The sequence below is a fragment of the Sitophilus oryzae genome, unplaced genomic scaffold (genome assembly GCF_002938485.1).
Source record: "Sitophilus oryzae breed Bouriz unplaced genomic scaffold, Soryzae_2.0 scaffold_216_pilon_pilon, whole genome shotgun sequence".
Lineage (NCBI taxonomy): Eukaryota > Metazoa > Arthropoda > Insecta > Coleoptera > Curculionidae > Sitophilus > Sitophilus oryzae.
In genome coordinates, this window is record NW_022146770.1 from 22,698 (window position 1) to 42,748 (window position 20,051).

Sequence of the window (20,051 nt, forward strand, 5' to 3'; positions counted from 1 at the left end):
CGTTGTTTGAATATAATGCGATATTGAAGGTGGGTAATGTTTTTGTAATTGAGATGAAATTGAGAGAGAGATTGATATTTGGTTGTGTAAATAGATATATCATCCGTCGTCAACCAATACCACTTTTTTCTTTACTCTTCTAGATACTTTTATGTACATAAGTATCTTCCTGTAGGTTTTTTTTCATATAAATCTTTATGACCTCTAGAATATACACATAAAAATTTGCACAAAGGATCATTTAAAAGTCATGAGTTAATTATTTGGACATAGGGAATTTATGAAATTCATACCCAAAGAGAGTAGAATAGGGAATAAAAGTTTGCTGTACAAAAATGCATTACTATAACATCTAGAAGTATAACATTTTCCACAAGGGTTTATTTAGTGACATCAATAATATGAACGAAATATTTATTCTTCAAATCATCCTTCTAGGAGTAAAAAATAACGTATAGAGTATTAGTGCTCTTAAAAAATAAAAACATAAAAATCAGGTGAGTATATCAAGAAAAGCGACAATTGAAAACTTTTATTTTAGTAATACAGTTTATATGGGACTCTCGGTAGGGTTCTATCCATAGAGGGTAAATAGTCATATCACTATTTATTATTTTCGACAGATTTTCGTTTTTTTCAGATTTTGCAAAATGTCGATTTTTGTACGAGTTTTAAAACACCCTATAAATAATTATGAAATAAAAAAACCGCCACGGAAAAGCACCATCCACCCTCTCTCCAACCATATATAATTAGTTTCAGTCCATGGAAGTAATTAGAAAAATTTGAACAAAAGTGTTAAAAAGCAAGATTTCAAAATCATTTTGGGTCCAAAATTGAACTTCTTTGAAATACTTTGATTTCGATAAATTCTAGAATTATTAAGATTATTTATTTCAGACGGGTCTAATTAAAAGTTTTATTTTTGGTATACAAAGTGAACGGAAGAAAACGGTTTTTAGACTTTTAAATACATAATAATATTTAAAGAGAAATTGGCATATTGACGGCTCTTTAAAAATTTTAAGTAAAAAAATTAATACGTCAAAAATAACAAAATCAATTTTTTGAAAGGATATACAGGGCAAGTATTAAATAAGTGCAAATATTTTAGCGATAGTATATTTTGATCCCAGAAACACTATTATCACCCCAGTAACACGATTTTTTTCGCGAATTTTTTTTTTAAATTTGAAATTTTTTGAAAAAGTTTTGGATTTTTTTTTAGTTTTTAATTAAAAACCATAATTTCTTGATAATACGGCAACATAGGTAGTAGATTAAATTTACCAGACAGAAGGACCCGAAAAGATCCAGTGGTAATCATTTAAATCAATGTATGGACGATTCAAGGTGTAACGCAAAACGTAGTCGCGGGAAAAAGCTAGTATTTTTTTATGTGTCTGGTATAGTCTTTATTAAATGGATAGTGTTTAAATTCCCTCTATTACAGCAATGTTTTATTAAACGACATTTCATATCAATTGTACTTCGGTGATATTTCTTTTCCGGCTCTCTTTTCGGGTAGTCTTATTTTCAGTCAATTGTTTTGCTCTTCGAGCCCCATCTACATTCCGACTTTTAGCTCCCTAGCTCACATAGGGCCCGAGTTACAACGCTCCAAGATCGTTACCATTTTTCCTCTCGCGTCTCGTGTGTCACGGCCTTTAATTATTATTTCCATCGCGCGTAAGGACGTTTCAAAAATTCTAAAAAAAAACTTCCAAAAATTCAGCTAACGATCTTTTCCATGACATTGTAATAAAGGCATTTTTGATCATTAACCCTTTTTATTTTTAATCTACTGTAGCGCCTATTGTCGCTCTCTTCAGCAAACACTCGCGCCAACAAAGAAATCCCAATACTACAGGCTATTCTCAGTCTGCACTCTGGGAGCACGGGAAAACGAATTGTTTAATATCAGAAGAGGTGCTCAGGGATATGCGAGAACTAAAACAAACTGACGTAGGGTACAAAGCGAGTGGACGGCTGGCGAGAAGGGCGCGAGGCGTGACGAGAGTAATTGCGTCCAGAGAGGCTCATTAACCGGCACTAATTGCCGCTGCAATCTAATACAAGGCCCGGTGAGAACACCTAGCGATGGCCCCGGGAGTCTACCTTTCTCGCTGGAACTACTTCTCCTGAAATTTACGAGATTTGTAGGGTTTTCATACAGACAGATGTATCTTGTTGGTTACTGTTTACAGCATTTCATTATACCTTTCCATCTATTGTTTGTCTTAACTTGCTTATTTGATTATGGTAATAGAACTTCTTCCTATTTTTGATAAAAGTCTTTTAGAAAAAATATCCAGGTCCATATTCTTATAAAATAGATTTATAAATGATGTTGTTTTCTGAATTAACCCATTCAAACTGTCCTGATGCTGGGAATACATTTCTCGGAAGCTTGACAAATTGAAAAGTAGTTTTATTAGCACATGTGGTGATTATTGACTGGCATCCTCACTAAAATTAGTTGTTTTTTTCTTAACTTAGTGAGTCACGATTAAAACTGCTATTTTTATAAAATATACAGGTACGAGATATCATCATGCATATCATATTAGGCAGAGATGTCCTCTTGAAGGACCTGAAAGTTCCTGCAGGTTAGAAGAATTTATACTCACTACTACTAGTAAAGTCTTATTGAGTATTTCATATCAACAAAGTTTTTGGACGTTTTCTTATTATGGAGTAAACAACAGAGTATGGGATTCTTTTGAACTCCAAATGGATAATTCATTCATAAATATTAGGAGACATAACCTTAATTGCTAGTAGAGGTGAGTGTAGCTAGACTTCCAAATGGATTGTCACGGGGTTTTAACAGGACACTGTCTCTTCAACGAACAGCTCAGAATATTGAAGCTAGAAAACAACGGTGAATGCAGATTCTGAGGAAATTGGGAAAACACCAGAAAACACCTCCTCACTGAGTGCACCCAGACGACAACCATTCGTGTTATAAACTTTGGTACGAATGATATCGGAGATGGAGAACTAACCTTTGTAGAACCGTCTCACGTACTGGCTTTTGTCAAAACCCTGAGAATTGATAACTCAAGGAAGGGCAACACAATAGATCTATAAGGTCGCGGTGATTGACTTCTAGTTTTATGAGATTATATCATTAAAACACAGTTGAGAGGCCTACTTATATACTATAATAATTATTAGTAATTGACGAATTGACGAATATTTATCAATGTTAATGACGCATTAAATTGTTTTGTATGCAATTCAGAAAATTTCACATATACAAAATCACTATAATTTCTCCAAGTTTTTTGCTTAAGTGTCCCTGTACAGTGTGGGTCAAATTCGACGCTTTTAAATGGAAACACCCTTTTCTATTGGAGATAGACGAAAACTAATATCGGTGTCTGAGCTCAATTTTCATCAAAAACATGATGATGAAAACCGCTCATCAATATCTGTTACCGTTTCGAAGTTACGGGTGTTTTTCAAAAATGTGCATTTTTAACAAATCGCTGTAACTTTTTTACTATGGAAAATTTTGTATTTCTATGAAAACATTTCCAAAGCACCTTTTAACGTAGAATTTAATGGTTTAAGTAGAATTTTTTTAAAATTAATAATTTAAGAGTTATCAACAGAAAAATTGATTTTTTATTTGAGACACCCTCTATATTTTTAATTAACTGAAAAGAATTTAAAATTACCTTTCCAAAAATATAGCACACTTGATATTTTGTTATAATCCCCTTCGAAATACAGAATTTTTAGAAGTTCTCCACTTTTAACTAGTAGGCTTTGGACCCCTAATTGATGATATGCCCTTAATGGAACTCGAAAACATATTTTTCCAGCAAGACGATGCACGACCTCTGATCGCTGAAGTTATCAGCAAATTTTTGCAGCCAATTTCAAGAATAATTGAATAGCTAACCAAGATCCCATTGGCGGTCGAGGCCGCCTGACTTAGTGCCCATGGATCTAATCCTATGGATATATTTGCGGAACAATAAAGGTTCCTTATTCTTCCGTATAGTCAAGAAAATAATTACAAACACTTAGCAGTTCTGAGAGGGTATTTTTCACCCCCACTGACCTAATGAATCCCACGAGAAATGTTCAAAAACTGCCCCGTCTGTTCATAACAGAAGACGGTTGATATGTCGAACACCTGTATCAAAATCTCATGTCTTGGTTTGCTATTTATTTTTATTGTTATTAGATATAGTTTAAATGTGTTGATGTTGGTTAAATATATTTTAAAATGTTATAAATTTCTGCATCTCATAGCAAAATATTATTTTCGTTTTAATTGATGTTCACAGCTAGAATTTTTTTGCATTACAGCCGATGCCGTTCAAAGCCTACTTATTTAAAGCGGGCGAATTTCTATATACTCTATATCTCGAAGAGGAATCGTGCAAAATATCAAGTGTGTTATATTTTTGGAAAGGTAATTTTAAATTCCTTTCAATAAATTAAAAATATACAGGGTGTCCCATATAAAAAATCAAATTTTCTGTTGATAATTCTTAAATTATTAATTTTAAAAAAATTATTCTTAAACCATTAAATTCTACGTAAAAAGGTGCTTTGGAAATGGTTTCATAAAAATATAAAATTTTCCATAGCAAAAAAGTTACAGCGATTTGTTAAAAATGCATATTTTTGAAAAATACCCTGTAATTCTGAAACGGTAACAGATATCGATATGCGGTTTTCACCATCATGTTTTTTAAAAAATTTAGCTCCAGACACCGATATTAGTTTTTGTCTATCTCCTATAGAAAAGAGTGTTTCCATTTAAAAGCGTCGAATTTGACCCACCCTGTACAGAGAAATTTTCATAAACATATGAAAATGTTTCAACTTATATTTTTGAAACTCATCAGGGTCTGCCTACCAAATGTGTGTTGTTTGTTGCTTATGTTTAATATTAACATACCTGAACTCTAGCTTCTGTCAAATTTATCTTCATAGCTAAATCTTCCCGCGTGAAGACATCTGGATAGTGGGTTTGAGCAAAGGCACTCTCCAGCTCTTCTAGCTAAAAAGTTCAATCAAACATATATAACCTAATAAATGATGAAAAACTAGCAAGTTTACCTGCTGAAGAGTAAAAGTAGTTCTATTTCTTCTTTGCTTCCTTCGAACAAAAGTGTCATCGTGAATTGCTGGATGATAAGAGTAACTTGTATCTGGAAAAACAAAGAAACCTCTATCAGTATGACTAGTTGACTTCTAGAAATGTATTCTAGAAGTTTTTTTTAATAGTCTAAGAAAATAGGCCTTTAAATACGAAGTTTTGGTAAAAACTTGAATTCTTCATATGTTACTTTGAGAGATCAAAAAACGAATTGGGATTTTTTTTTTAAATTCACCCCAGAGAAGGGGTGAAATAAATAAATAATTTTTTTTTTAGAAATTTCGGAGAAACGGTAAGAACTAGAAAAAAAAATCACAAGCATCAAATATTACATAGATCTCTATACTTTTTTACTCAGATCAAAATTAACCGAGATAAGATGGCTAGAAGCTATGGGATGATAGTAGAAATTTAAAAAAAAATTAGAAGTCGCTGAAAAATGCATATATTTAACATTTTTATTCAATTTGTTTGAAAATTATACACTTCAATTAAGATTTTTTTAAATTCAACCTGAGAAGGGGTAAAAGTATAAAGTGTTTTTTTTTAAATTTCAGAGAAACGGTAAGGCTTTTGAAAAGAATGCTGTCTCCTAGCTTCTAGCCACCCTATCTCGGTTAATTTTGATTTGATCAAAAAAGTGACCATCTACAACTTTTATTTAAACCTTTTTAGAGTGGTAGTGTTTTTATTTTGCTTTTTAGCCGCCCATACCAACAGGTATGGTAGGCTATTAAGATCGACAAAAAAAAAGTTTTTTTAATTTCACTCAAAATGAGTTATTTGGGTCATAAATGACCTAAATACAAAATATTTTCATGTTGTCTGTCTGTCTGACCATCTGTCCTTCTGTAACACGATAACTCAAAAACCGCTAAACTGATTTTAACCAAATTTGGCACAAAAATAGTGTGGCACCCGAGAATCTGACCATTAGTTTTTGGTGGGGGTGGGGGGTTGGTAAGGGGGTACGGGAGGGGGTTAAAAAAAATTAAAAATCGTAACTCCAAGATTACAGTAGCTAGCGAAACGCGGTTTTCAATTTAAGATTAGGAATAATATTTCCAACAAAATTTGTAATAACATCAAAATCAGTCAAAGTCGCAGTTTTTCGGATATTCCGTGTTTCCGTAGTCCGTTTTTGATAAAATCCGTGTGGAGAACTCCAATCTGTCATCGGACGTGACTCCAGGCGGCGGCGGCGGATAGGGGAAATAACCACGGACCAAAATTGGAAAAATTCCTTTACTTTGAAACTATAAGAACTGCCTACCAACTTTTTATTAGCATATTTTAGTATGGGTGGCTATACGTGCCTTCCGGCGCCAATTTTTTCTAGTCCTTACCGTTTCCAAAATTTCGAAAAAATAATTTTATTTATTTATTTAACCCATACTTACCCCTTCTGCGGGGTAAATTTAAAAAAAAAATCTTTCGCCATTCGTTTCTAGATCTTTCAAAGTAACTTAATTATACCAAAACTTCGTATTTGATTCATTACTCCGAATATTTGCGAAACCGTTAAAAATTTCAATTCTTAATAGACATATTCACTTCTTCTGCATCATTTAAATTAAATTTTGCTATAGTAAAAAGCAATAAAAAAACTATTTCTGACATTTATCACCAATTATTTGATTCTGGTCTCTGTCCACACAGTAACAAGATCGAAACTTCAACAACCACTAATTCGATAGACGCTGAAGAGAAAAGAAAATATGACATCGTTGGAAAAAAGGTGTTTTCCACATGGCGTTGGGGTTTTCAGCTTTTCGTCGAAAATTGCTTAAATGGAATTTGCGGTGTCTGAAAGTTTTATCGGAACGTCTAAAGCGATTAGCTGGAAGGAATGGCCGCGCGAGTCCGACTTACACAAACTTCCAAAGTAGATTTGGCCAGAAACGAGATAACTCCATGTAAGGCAAACCGCGTTAGGATTATCGAGTTTGCGGGACGGATGGCGAAATACTGAGAAAATATTGGAAAATTTCGTGACATTTTTACCCTTTCTTATCACTTGTGTTACTCGAATTATTTTATTAGTCAACCTTCAGTAGGGGAAAACCGCTATGAAACGGACGGGTGTTGAAACGGACATTTGTCTTAAGTCCTATTTGATTGAATAGCCGAAACTTTTACGGTTACATTTGGCAACCCCGCGCGCCGCTTCCATTACCACCAAAATTGCGGGCTGAACTGGCTGATCGTGTCTCGGCGGCAAGAATTTTAATATTAGGTGTTAAAAAACTAATTTTCTTTGTGAAAATATCGAACTATGTCACAGGTAAGCTATTGAAATTTTGTCAAATTCAGATTAATAAGTTTAAAACTAAGTTATTTTAATACACAAATGGAGGTTTAGATCGTATAAAATATTTCTCTATTTACACTTTATATTGTCATTTAGAGGTTAAGTGGGTGTTGTCTTGAAATGGACACAAGACGCCGTATTGAAATGGACGTGTCCGTTTCAATACTATATGTCCTTTTCAAGGTTTTGTGACAAGTTTGTTAAGGAATAGTACGTAATTTTTAAACGTTTCATTAAAATTAGTTGTTTATTTTTCAGATCAATATTTCTACACGAAAGAAAAGGTTACGACCAGCCAGTGATGTAATCGAAACCGCCGTAAGAGAAGTTTTTGATAAAAATCAATCTATCCGGTCGGTAGCCCATAACTTTTCCAAATCTTACTTAGCTTCAATTTGTAAAAGAGCTAGAACTCAGGAGGGAGATTATCGGCATCGACCTAACATAGGTAATAAACGTATTTTCTCCCTCGAACAGGAAAAATTATTGGTTGATTATCTGAAAACATCATCAAAGATGTGTTACGGCCTCACAACCATGCAAGTCAAGGAACTTGCCTACCAGTATGCAAAGGCTCAGGGAATTTTACCGAAACTTGGAAAGAAAAGGAGATGGCATCAAAAGACTGGCTACTTGGTTTTATGAAAAGAAATTCAACATTAAGTTTAAGAAAACCAGAAACACTTCTCTCTCTAGAGCGACTTCATTCAATCCAACGAATGTCAGTAATTTTTATAGCAATTTGGAGCGAGTTTTGGAAAAACATAAATTTAAGCCCCATATGATTTGGAATTTGAACGAAACCGGCTGTCTCACGGTTACAAATCCTCCAAAAGTTTTAGCAACTAGAGGTTCAAAACAGGTTGGGCAAGTGACCTCAGCCGAAAGAGGTAATTTAATTACGATGCTTGGATTTATTAATGCCTTTGGAGGAACAATTCCTCCCGTTTTATATTTCCCAGAGTGCATTTTAAGGAAATTATGCTGAAAGAAGGGCCTAGTGTCGCAAAAGGAATTTCCAATCCAAGTGGTTGAATGACGGAAGAAGGATTTTTGGATGTGAATTACTTCCACCGGTAGAAACTTAATGATAGTGAACAGTCAAGTAAAAAAGTTCCTCTATGCCAATTTATACCAAGAGAAAACAGAGAACCCAACACTCAACCTCACGAAAACAATAACGTAATAAATAAAGATAATTGTGTCTGTTGCAAGAAAGCGTATCAATGTACCAAAGCAGACTAGTTAAAGTGTTTCTTATGTTCTTCTTGGGCACATGAAACATGTGGTATTCAGGGTATTCGAAATTTTTATTGTAATAACTGCTCTTAAGATATAGTTTGTTTAAATTAAAGTTATTTTTGAAGCAATTAATGTCTTTTAACATAAATGTTCTTTTCATAACCACTACTGTCCATTCCAATACATCGATGTTTTGAAATGGACAAAAGCAACTTTTCAAACTTAGATATTACTCCCAATTACAATATTTCCAAAATAAATTTAGTAATATATTTTAAAAGCATATTGATGAAGCTTTCAACCTATGTAGTTTTTAAATCATTTCATTATCGATTAATAATTAATATAACTCCTTTTAATAATATGTCCACTTCATAGCGGTTTTCCCCTACTCGACCATACGACTAACATCTATAAAATTGAGTAATCGTTTGCCATTTCTTGATGTTTTAGTGTCAAAGTTTCAAAATAAACTAATTTTATATGTTTACAGAAAACCCACAAACACAGATAGATACTTAAATTTCACATCTAATCACAGTATAAGTGTAAAAAAAGGTGTTACAAAAAGTCTATATGATAGGGCAAAAATAATATGTACAGACGACATTTCACTAAACAGAGATATAAACCACATAAAAAATACATTAATAAAAAACGACTATCCACCATATTTTATTGACAAAACATTAAACGAAATACAAACCCCAAATCATAGACTCAATGATAACAATACACAATATATACAACTTACAATTCCATACATACGAGGCGTTTCGGAAAAAATAAGAAGGATAGGAAAACAATATACGAATATCTTTCAAAACACAAAATACACATTTTATCACATACTAAACCAATGAATACAGAACAACAAACAAAAAATGTAATATGCCAAATACCTTGTAAATGCGATAAATTTTACATTGGTGAAACATCTAGACCCTTAAATGTTAGAATTAAAGAACATAAAGATTATTTAAGAAAGGGAGATTTTCACAAATCTAAGATTTGTCTGCATTCATGGGACACAGGGCACAGAATAAATTTTAATAACGCCAAAATTATAATGAAAGAAGCGATAGCCTCTAAAAGAAAAATAAAAGAGGCTTTTTTAATTCAATCTAATAAAAATAAATGTATTGCTCATGCATCTGTAGATGTTAGTAATGTATGGCAATCGCTTCTTTGATTTTAGGGAACATAACATAAATAAACATAACATACGTAAAATTTAAAAATAATCATACAGAAAGTTTGGGGCTATTTGGTTTTACCTTATTAAGTAATTGTTATCAGGTAGTAATTGTTAATTTTGAAGTTTAACTTGATATAATGTCATTTTAACAGAACGTCAACGGTTTCTTGTAGACGTATCTGTTTTAAAAAAGTAAAGTGTTCTCGAATAGTTGAATTTAAATATTTTAAATAGTTTTTTTCTTTATTTTTTGTATTTTTTTTGCTTCCGACGACGGAAAGAGTTAAACTTTCCGAAACGTTAAGCATTTTTTTCCTTGTTAGGCAAATTTGTATAACTGTAAACATAACTTCTAACAAGCAGTGCCCGTTTAGGTTTAACGCAGAAGTGTTACAAAAAATAACTATTTTATTTTGTAGGTTTTCTTGCAGTGCAGTGGCGAAATACCCATAAAAGATTTTTTTGAAGAGATCTATAAAATTCCTAATTATACAGGGTATCCCAGAAATAAGTGCAAGTAATTTAACTGGTAGTATAGTTGGCCCCCCTCCCCCTTGAGTGCCGCTTCGATTTTCGATCGTTTCCGAAAATGTGTTTATAGTGCTTCCAGAGAATGCAATGTTGCCACCCACCTCCTACGTTATCCACATTCTATATGTTTATTCTATAAGTTTACATTTTTAAATTTCAACAAAAAAATACTTAATTTAATAAGTATATCTTCTCTATATCAATAATTGTAGCATTTTTAATCATTGTCGATTACTATTAAGTATAGTGCAACGTCTATTATTTCAAATATCTTTTTTACAGTTTAGTCAGTGTAAGTAGATCGCCGAGTAGCGACAGAAACCTTCGGCTCTTTTGATGTGGTGGGACCAAATTTTCTTTCTCTCTCTTTTGACGTGTTTGACAGATAGCTACGTATTTAACTGCTCAACTTATGAAGTGGTCCTATAAACATGGTATACACTGCTCATAATTTGAAGTGTAATTAATTATAAAGTTTTATACATATTTTTTTTGTTTTGTTTTATCCTTATTTCTAAATTTGAATGTATAAAATATCTTACAGCTAATAAATAATTAAAAAAATTATTCGTTGCTTGAGGCATATTCGAAATAAAGTATATAGAGATATTTGATAAATAGCAACAGTGGCAACTTCGCTTCTTCATATGACAGATAGACTACTTATTTCGCGCAGCCGAGGAGGCCGCAAAAAAAATTGAAAACGGGACTGTCGCTACTCGTCGGTTTACTTACTCTGGTTTAGTAAACTGAAGTAATAAAACTCTAAATAATGAACAATAAAATTATAGGCTTGGTGCATTCTCCGCCGGTACTGCCACCATCGGAGAATATCGTAAACAACTAGTACTTACAAATACACCTGTTTAAAAAGCGAGTATACGAAAAAATTATTATATAATTATTCTAAAAGTGTTAAGAAGTATAATATGTAAAAATACTAAAAATAAAATTAAAAAAGTAAATATTTTGATATCTTTAGAAGGCCTAACTTGTATTATAATTTTAATAATAATATTATATAAATAATTTAATTATTCCAGCTAAAATCTCTTTAGATGAGTTCAACTACGGTAGCGGACATAGTTTTATCATTATCTATTCATAATCAAGGCTTTTACGCATTGGTTTTGCTAGTGGGGGTCATAATTGAGGCTATTTCGGCCATAAAGATTTTTTTTAAAAGTACATAAATATAATTTTAGAAGATATTCATAAAACATTTAATCAGTAGTTGATTAAAAAAATAATACCATTAATATTGCAAATTATATTTTATCCTCTCATAGTACGTCTACTAGATCTGTTTCAACTTTTTAAGGCAACTATTAGCCCACGGCCACAAAATATACACCATACAGAAGCGACAAAGAGATTTGCTTCAAAATTTTTAGGAGGGGGTAATGCTGGTTAACTGTCAAACGTGACGTCAAAGCATTATACACCAAAAAAAAATTCACGACCGCAGGTATAATTATTTCTAGATATTATGTATAAAAGACTAAAAAATATATTTCATATTTATTTATTTATTTTTAATTCTAAATAAAAATACTGATTTAAATCCCTCTAGTTTTTAAAAATTAAATAAACCTGCCTTTCATCATTTTCTATTAAAATCTAACAATTTTCTTTCAGTGTGAAATGCTGTTCAAGGCGCACGGATGTCAAACGTGACGTCACGCAATTAGTTCCCATTTGACCAATGCTATTCAAAGCTCTTTGTCGCTTCTGTATGGTGTATATTCTGTGCCACGGCCACACAGAAAGCGTTTTTAGCGTTTTGCGTCTCAAGCGCGTTTTGCTATTTTACCTTTTAAGCGCTTTTTTCGATTAGTGTCCATTAAAAACACGCAAAATACGCGGCAGGTCTGCCGTTTCTATCAAGATGTCCATTAGAAACGTCGCAAGCTCGTGGATTCCCGGCCCGTCCAACAATCAATCCTGTGAGAAAGAGATAGGCGAGATCGGCGCCGTTAGCGTTGAAGAGACGAAGATAAAAGACGCTGAGATTGAATTGTGGACGGGCCGGGGTATATATTCGGAGACAAACACAATCTACTGCTAGTGCCAGTGGTGTGTGTAAAAATAATAATTATTATTTGCCATTTATTTTACGAATTTTAGTTTATATATGTATAGTTTTTTTATGTTGTAGTGTTGTGGTTAGTACTTGTTATAACTATAATATAATATAATAAATAATTATAATTATATAATAGAATAGTAAATATTTCTAGTTGCTAATGCAATTTTAGGACATGATTTATGAAACATTATGGAGTGAAACTTCTTTACGCGCGCTGGGAGTAAAAATTGAAGGCCGTGACATACGAGCTAGTGAGTCGGCCCTGACACACAAGCTCGTTGTAACGAAACGTGTTAACGGCTTAGAAATACGTAGTGACGCGACGTATATTTGTGAGCAGTCCACGTGTTTATCAAAAATATTGATTATTTATTACAAATTTTGTAAAGGTGAATAAAATTATTACGTGTAAAAAAACCTTTGATACAAGTAAAAAACTATTTGTTACTGGTAGAAAACTATTTTTTACGCGTGTAAAACTATTTGTTACTGATAGAAAACTATTTTTTACGCATATAAAACTATATGTTACTGGAAAAAACTATTTTTTACGCGTATAAAACTATTTGTTACGTATAAATATATATGTGTTACACGTAAAAACTATTTTTTTACGCGTCAAAAACTTACTGTTTCTGGTAGAAAACCTTTCTTACGCAAAAAAAAATATTTTTGACGTGTAAAAAACTATTTGTTACACGTAAAAAAGTATTTTTTACGCGTCAAAAACCTTTTTTACGCAGAATAAAAAAACACTTTTTACGCATAAAAAACTATTTTTTACGCGTAAGAAAATATTCCTTTAATTTATTACTTTTTCAACATTTCAAACTACCCCTTTTCAAACATTTCCTTCAAATTTTTGAATTTAATAAAATCTTCCTAAACAGTAGATGTTCTTTATAAAAATATTTTTAGATAATATCCTAAAATGAAAAAAATGCATACTATTTAATTTATTTTTATTGTATTATTAAATATAACGTCCGCCTATGACGGGGACTCATCTTAGAAAACGCTAAAGACGCTACAGAAAACAAACTGATTTGTTTTCATTTGCGTTTTTTGCGAGACACGCCGAACGCTACACGCTTTTGGTGTGGCCACTCCTATATAATCCTCTTATTTTATTTTAGTCGCTAAAGACGCTTCACGCTAAAAACGCAAAAAAACGCTTTCTGTGTGGCCGTGGGCTTAAGCTTGACCAATCAGGTTGGTTAGCGTGATTAACGTGTTTTGTAGTTTCTGCACTAGCAAAAAACTAAAATACTTAAATATTATGACAAAGCCACGATTTCAATATTAGGTATGTTCCCAGAAGAATCCCTGACTAGGCAGCACGTTTCTCATTGGTTAAAATGCGTAGAAACCTGATTGTAGGTCTGGTTTCTACACATTTCATCCAATAAGAAACACGCTGATTAGTCAGGGATTCTTCTGGGAACAGGGCTATTATTTTAATCCGAACTGAAACCGGGACGGCGGCGGCGCGGCGTGAAATACATACTGAACATTTCTGATTTCTGCGACAGAGAGCACTGCGGTCGGAATTTTTTGAAATCAACTGAAATGCACCCAGCCTATAGAATTTTGACATTTCGACATTTATAACCTATTATGCACTAAGCCTAGAATTAAATTTTTTCAGCATTTTTTTAAAATCGTTTTACGATATGTATTTATTTATTATTACTAAAAACGGAAAATATACAAACCAAACAAAACAAAACGAAAAAGATCGAACAATTAGTATTTCCTAATAGCAAACCCCACCTTCCTTTTCCTAGTCACGTAAAGCGACGAGGTCGGAGGTTAGTGTAATGGCAGCTTATTATTAAGCGCGTTTCTACGAATGGGGCGCTTATTAGGACCATTGTTTGGCCGGAGGAAAAAATCTCGATCGCAATTATCGATTTGACCGGAAAATTTGTCGTTTGATCTCGGTGCGTTTAATGGCGATGGCGCACAGTTTGTCGAAGTGAAAAGTTTTCCTGCTGGGTGGGACGCGTGTTTGGATAAGTCGAACGACATTTACTGTCATAATATATATGGTATTGCTATAATTATTTAATAATCACTATGTAATATGTGTTCGTTTTCTGACAGATATAAACAATTGTTGAATAATTTCTATACATTTTCGAATTTTTGTTTTGAAATTTGTTTTTATTTTTGCCCGCTCAAAATAAATGCGAAAAATTTTAAAAAGTGATACTATGGCAAAAAGAAAGATTAATAAAAATGAGACAACAACTTTTAGCAACAAAAGTAACAACCATTTAGCTACAAAAGTAATTCTTCTATAAAAGGCATTTGGTGATAACGAAACTATTGCAAAACTAAAAATATACCAAAATACCCCTGAAAAAGTCAGTATGCAAAGAAGAGTGTCTCATATTTAACCAGGTATTTAACCCATAAAAAGTCTAAAAATGAGACATGCTAGGTTAAATATGAGACAGTCACAAAACGCACGTTGAAAGACCCTGCTATTGATTATATTAAATGCTGAAGTAAAGATCAAACCAGAAGGATAGAAATTTATCTTTTTTATTATAAGAACTCAAATAAAAAAAAATAAATTAATAAAGAACACCTACATATAATTCCAATCGCCAGCGTATTTTTGGGTTGTTACTAAAATCTAAAAATATTTGCATATTGTAATTTTAAATAAATACATGCTATTAATTACAGTTGAGGGTTGGAACCTTTGGTGTTACACAGCAAAATAAAATTACACTAAATCACCACAATACACCAAAACACTTTTACTTTTACACTGGACGCGCGTTTCGCTAACCATGTTAGCATCATCAGCAGATGATTATAAACTAAAGTACAATCTATAAGTTGAGCGTTTATATACTCGCTCAGTGGGCACCGAGTGGGCGTGGCAAAATCTAGCCAACCGAGTCAGAGCCCACTGAGCGTAACAGTTAGATTTCCGCTACTAGAGTAGTAGGAACAAAAAACTTGAAGGAATTGGACCGTTGTCTCTGTTCATACTATCTTTACATTTATTAATTCTGATGCTTTATTATGCATCTAATTGCCTGTAATTTGAGACTTGTTTAATTAATTTGAAATTATTAAGATCTATACAATGTTCTTTATCAACAATATGTTCGGCAACGCAAGATTTATCCGGTCTACCATATCTTATCTGAGCTAAATGTTCTTTAAATCTAGTTAATATTGATCTTCTAGTTTGCCCAACATATTTCTGGTTACAATATTTACAAGAAATTTCATAAATACCCGACCTTTCCAGTGGAGGTGTTTTACCTTTTGGATTACCTAATAATTGTTGTAATTTATTATTAGCACTATACACAAGTTTATAATTGACATTCTTAAAAATTCCTTTTAGACCACGGGATAACTCTCTATCAAACGGTATCGAAAAATATTTAGACGTATCTTTCTCCACTTGAAAAGTCGAATTTTCAGAAATCATTAACCTAAACCTACGTTTTCTAATTAATTTATCAACTAGTGAAGGAGAATATCCATTACACTCAGCTACATTCCTAATGTAATCTCTTTCTATTTTATATCTTTCGTTGGAAAGTGGGAAACTAAGTAATCTATGAACTAAGAAATTTAAACTAGCCATTTTATGTTCAACACTATGATGTGATTCATTAGGAATGTATCTACGTGTGGTCGTATTTTTCCTATAGATATCAAATTCCAGGCAATTATTAGTATTTCTAATAACTAATACATCTAGAAATGGTAATCTGTCGTTGTTCTCAATTTCATGCGTAAATTTAATGGAAGGAAAACGATCATTTAACTTAGAAATAAAATTATCTATGGTATCTGAATGTGTGTCAAAAACAGCAAAAATATCATCCACATACCTAAACCATACTCTTGGAAAATACTCAAACTGATTCTTAGCTTCCACTTCAAACGTCCAGTGTAAAAGTAAAAGTGTTTTGGTGTATTGTGGTGATTTAGTGTTTTTATTTTGCCATGCTATTAAGTTGTCTCCATAATTACAACTTACAACTAGACGAAGAGTCCTAATTTCCATCCAAAATTATTTTATTTACCTGGTGAGTGTCAAAAGTGCTCCCTCCCCCTATAATTTGTTTATTTTTTTTCAGATAAAAAACGAGATTTGGTATGTTAATTAATTACATAAACTAGGATTGATTGATGTATTCAATTGTTTTTGGTCACTTCCTATTTCATAGGAAGTGACCAAACTTTTTGAAACCTTTTTTAAAACCTTTTGTGAAAACCTTTTCATACTACAACTTTTGATTTTTAAATCGGTATGTTTTTACTTTATTCCATAAAAAATGACTCTGAATAGAATGACATACCATTGCCTGGAAACTTATATGGTGAAATTTTAATAAAATAATTTAGTACACACTAAAAACACGGTATGTCGCTAGTGGTAGGAAAAATAATTTTTAGAGGTTACTAGTTTATTTGGTTGCCTGTGATATGTCTATACAGGGTATTTCTTAATTAATCTAAAAAATAAAAAATTGTTAGAACACGTATTAAGGCGGGCTCTTAATAAGTATATTTATTTTTTTCTCGACAACCGTTTGATGAACAAGAAAAACTCAAAAGATCAATTTTGTTGAAAAAGGATGGCCAGTCAAGAAAAAAATATATTTTCTTTAAAAAAGCAGTGGTGTACCATTTGTTATGCAAAAAAATCGATTTTTTAAAATTTTTAACACCCTGAAGATCAGAAAGGAAGGACTTTAGACCTAATGGTTATATAAAAATTGTTTTAAGAACACATGAGGAATCACACCATAATTTTTTTAGACTAATTTGAAAACACCCTGTATAGTGTGTCAACTTGACAATGACTGCTGATAAATCAAAAAATACCTTTTCAGTGAAAAAAGCCTGATTTTCGCAGGAAAAATTTTGATTTTTATTGAATTTGGGCCTGCGTTTGCAAATACTCGTATAGTAATCTGCATACAGAAATAGTTTTATTATTTATTAACTGTAAAAATGGTGTTTTCTTGTGTTGCATCTTGCAAAGAAACTAACAAAACTGCAAAAGTGTACGTGTTTCCAAAAGACGATAAGGTATGTATGTTAGATAAAAGAAAAATATATGGTATGTATTCGTTGTTTGACTTTTTTTCGTTCGCTTTAAAATCTATAAATCTCGGTCTATTCATTAGACAGCCAGTGGACTTACGATCATTTACATGAAACTCTGTAAAATAAATAAAAAAATAAATTGTAAAATATATATATTCTTATGTTTTATTAAAGTTACTCTGATATACTAATATATCAGTGTAACTTTAAAAATAAATCCTTTGAATTCAAATATAAACATAAAAAACATTTAAAGCAGAAAAGACGAAGGCGCTGGGTTATAAACGTAGTCTCCACTAAAAACATGGAGGGGCGCTTTGGCCCAAAATCTTACTATTAAGTTTCATATCTATCTTAATAGTAGATTATTTTCTTTTATCTATGATGACATACCACGTGTCAATTTTTGATATTTTTGCAGATGGTTTATTTGAAATTGTAACATGCGGTTCATAACGAAAATTTGACTCGAAATGCAAGTGTGTGGTAACAAATTATTCGTAAAAATGCTTTTTTCAAATATGCTAATGAGCCACCCTTGTTCCATTTGAAAAAAATTGATATATGATTAAAAATACGATTTGGGCATCTTTTAACCGGCCAGGACAAGACACGAAAGACATTAGAGGACCAAATCTATTTTTCCAAGGCTGCTTGAATAAAAACTAGTGCTTTTCACACAGCCAGGGATATGGATAGCCACTCGAGATTGAAATTTAAAATACGATTTTTAAGCTAAAATTTCTAAAGTTATATATTTATATATTATATGTCATTCTATTCAGTGTGTCGTTTTCTGTTGAAAAAAGTAAAAATATACCAAGAGTGACATTTAACAATCAAAAGTTATAGTCATTTCCGGTGAAACAGGAATTAATAAAAAACAATTGAATACATCAATCAATCCTGATTTATGTCATATAGTAACGTACAAAATCTCGTTTTTTTACTTGAAAAAATAAAAAAGTTACAGGGGTGTGCCAGTTTTGAGACGCACCCGGTATAACTTATCCCACTCCCTAAAATTAATCATGACACTAATCCTCCATTTCTCCAGCCAGTCATTACCGTGCGGATTATCCGTCGATAATCACAGGTCGTCGAAAAATTTTCTTTCGACGAGGCCACCGTTAATACGATAAGCAAACGAGCCCCTCGCGCGGCATGTGGTGCCGAAATTCGCCATTAGGGGTCGGTAGGCAGCGCTTGCTCCCCCGGGACCTGTAAACCGAATAAAAACTAACAGCGCCCGGTCTTTAGGGCCGCTACGTTCTAATAGAATAAATATTTCATCCGGCTAATTTATATATGTTTTGAGTGTATTTGGAATTGTTACAAGGGGAAGATGTATGGGGAAGTGTCCTAGTGTCTTATTTCTGTATTGTACGTTATTGGTTAGATAATGGCTTTTTGTTGGACATAGTGATCTATGTTCACCAAAAAGCGATAATCTAACCAATAATCTACTACACAGAAATGAGAACCTCCTCCTATAGCCGATAGCCACCTCGAAGCATCTATTATAATCTAATGATTAAATTAGATTCTTCGAGATGGCATCAGATTTATTCCTCCTCTGATCCTCTTCTGATCCTCCATTTCTGAACCCTCCATATAGCTCTCTATCAAATGTCTATCTTTGCCTATTAGAGAGAATTGCACATTTGCCAGGCTGTCGCACCGATATTATATATATATATATATATATATATATATATATATATATATATATATATATATATATATATATATATATATATATATATATATATATATATATATATATATATATATATATATATATATATATATATATATATATATATATATATATATATATATATATATATATATATATATATATAAAATGTGGTCTGGTCGTTTCTTGTTCAGATTGACAGAACTTGCACATGACCGTCCACCAATCCCATTAGATTTACATCTGTTAACTGAGTCTTTTGTCTTTTCTACTCTATCCTTTGGCTATTTGAAGCATTCATCGTTTCATAAATCTGCTATATAGTTTGGCAGCCGTATGTCAGAGTCTTAAGTCAGGACTGACGCTAGCAACTAATCGAAAACGTATTTCTTTAGATAGAGTTGCATTTTTGACTTAAAGATTTTGACTAATGATATAATTTTAACGCCATTTTATCTATAAGGACGCAAATCTACCACATTATTTTAGATTGTATGAGATGGTCTGTGTACCACATTATTTTAGATTGATCCTGATACAATTCACAACAGTACACATACAGGGTGGCGCCTCTTATACGCCGCGGAAGCTCCAAGGAGAACGGTAGTTTATACCAAAATGAAATTTTGGCAGCATATGTAGGTTAACTGAAAGCATTTTCTAAAAATATATAGAATTATACAGGGTGTCCCCAAAAAAAGTTACACATCAAAGTTGTGTTTTTTCTAATGGAACACCCTATGTATTAATTGACTTTCGGAT

At 32.3% G+C, this 20,051-nt stretch overlaps 1 protein-coding gene across 1 annotated transcript in view; it reads right to left on the reverse strand.

The window, feature by feature from the left end:
- Positions 1-2,132: 2,132 nt before the first annotated feature.
- Positions 2,133-20,051, reverse strand: part of LOC115884238 (dorsal root ganglia homeobox protein-like) — a 45,310-nt gene continuing 27,391 nt past the window's right edge. Inside the window, exons 3-5 of the mRNA XM_030902742.1 lie at positions 5,086-5,177; positions 4,925-5,026; positions 2,133-2,141 (exon numbers count right to left, since the gene is read on the reverse strand). Coding sequence (XP_030758602.1) covers positions 2,133-2,141; positions 4,925-5,026; positions 5,086-5,177 — 203 coding nt within the window. The remainder of the gene's footprint in view (positions 2,142-4,924; positions 5,027-5,085; positions 5,178-20,051) is intronic.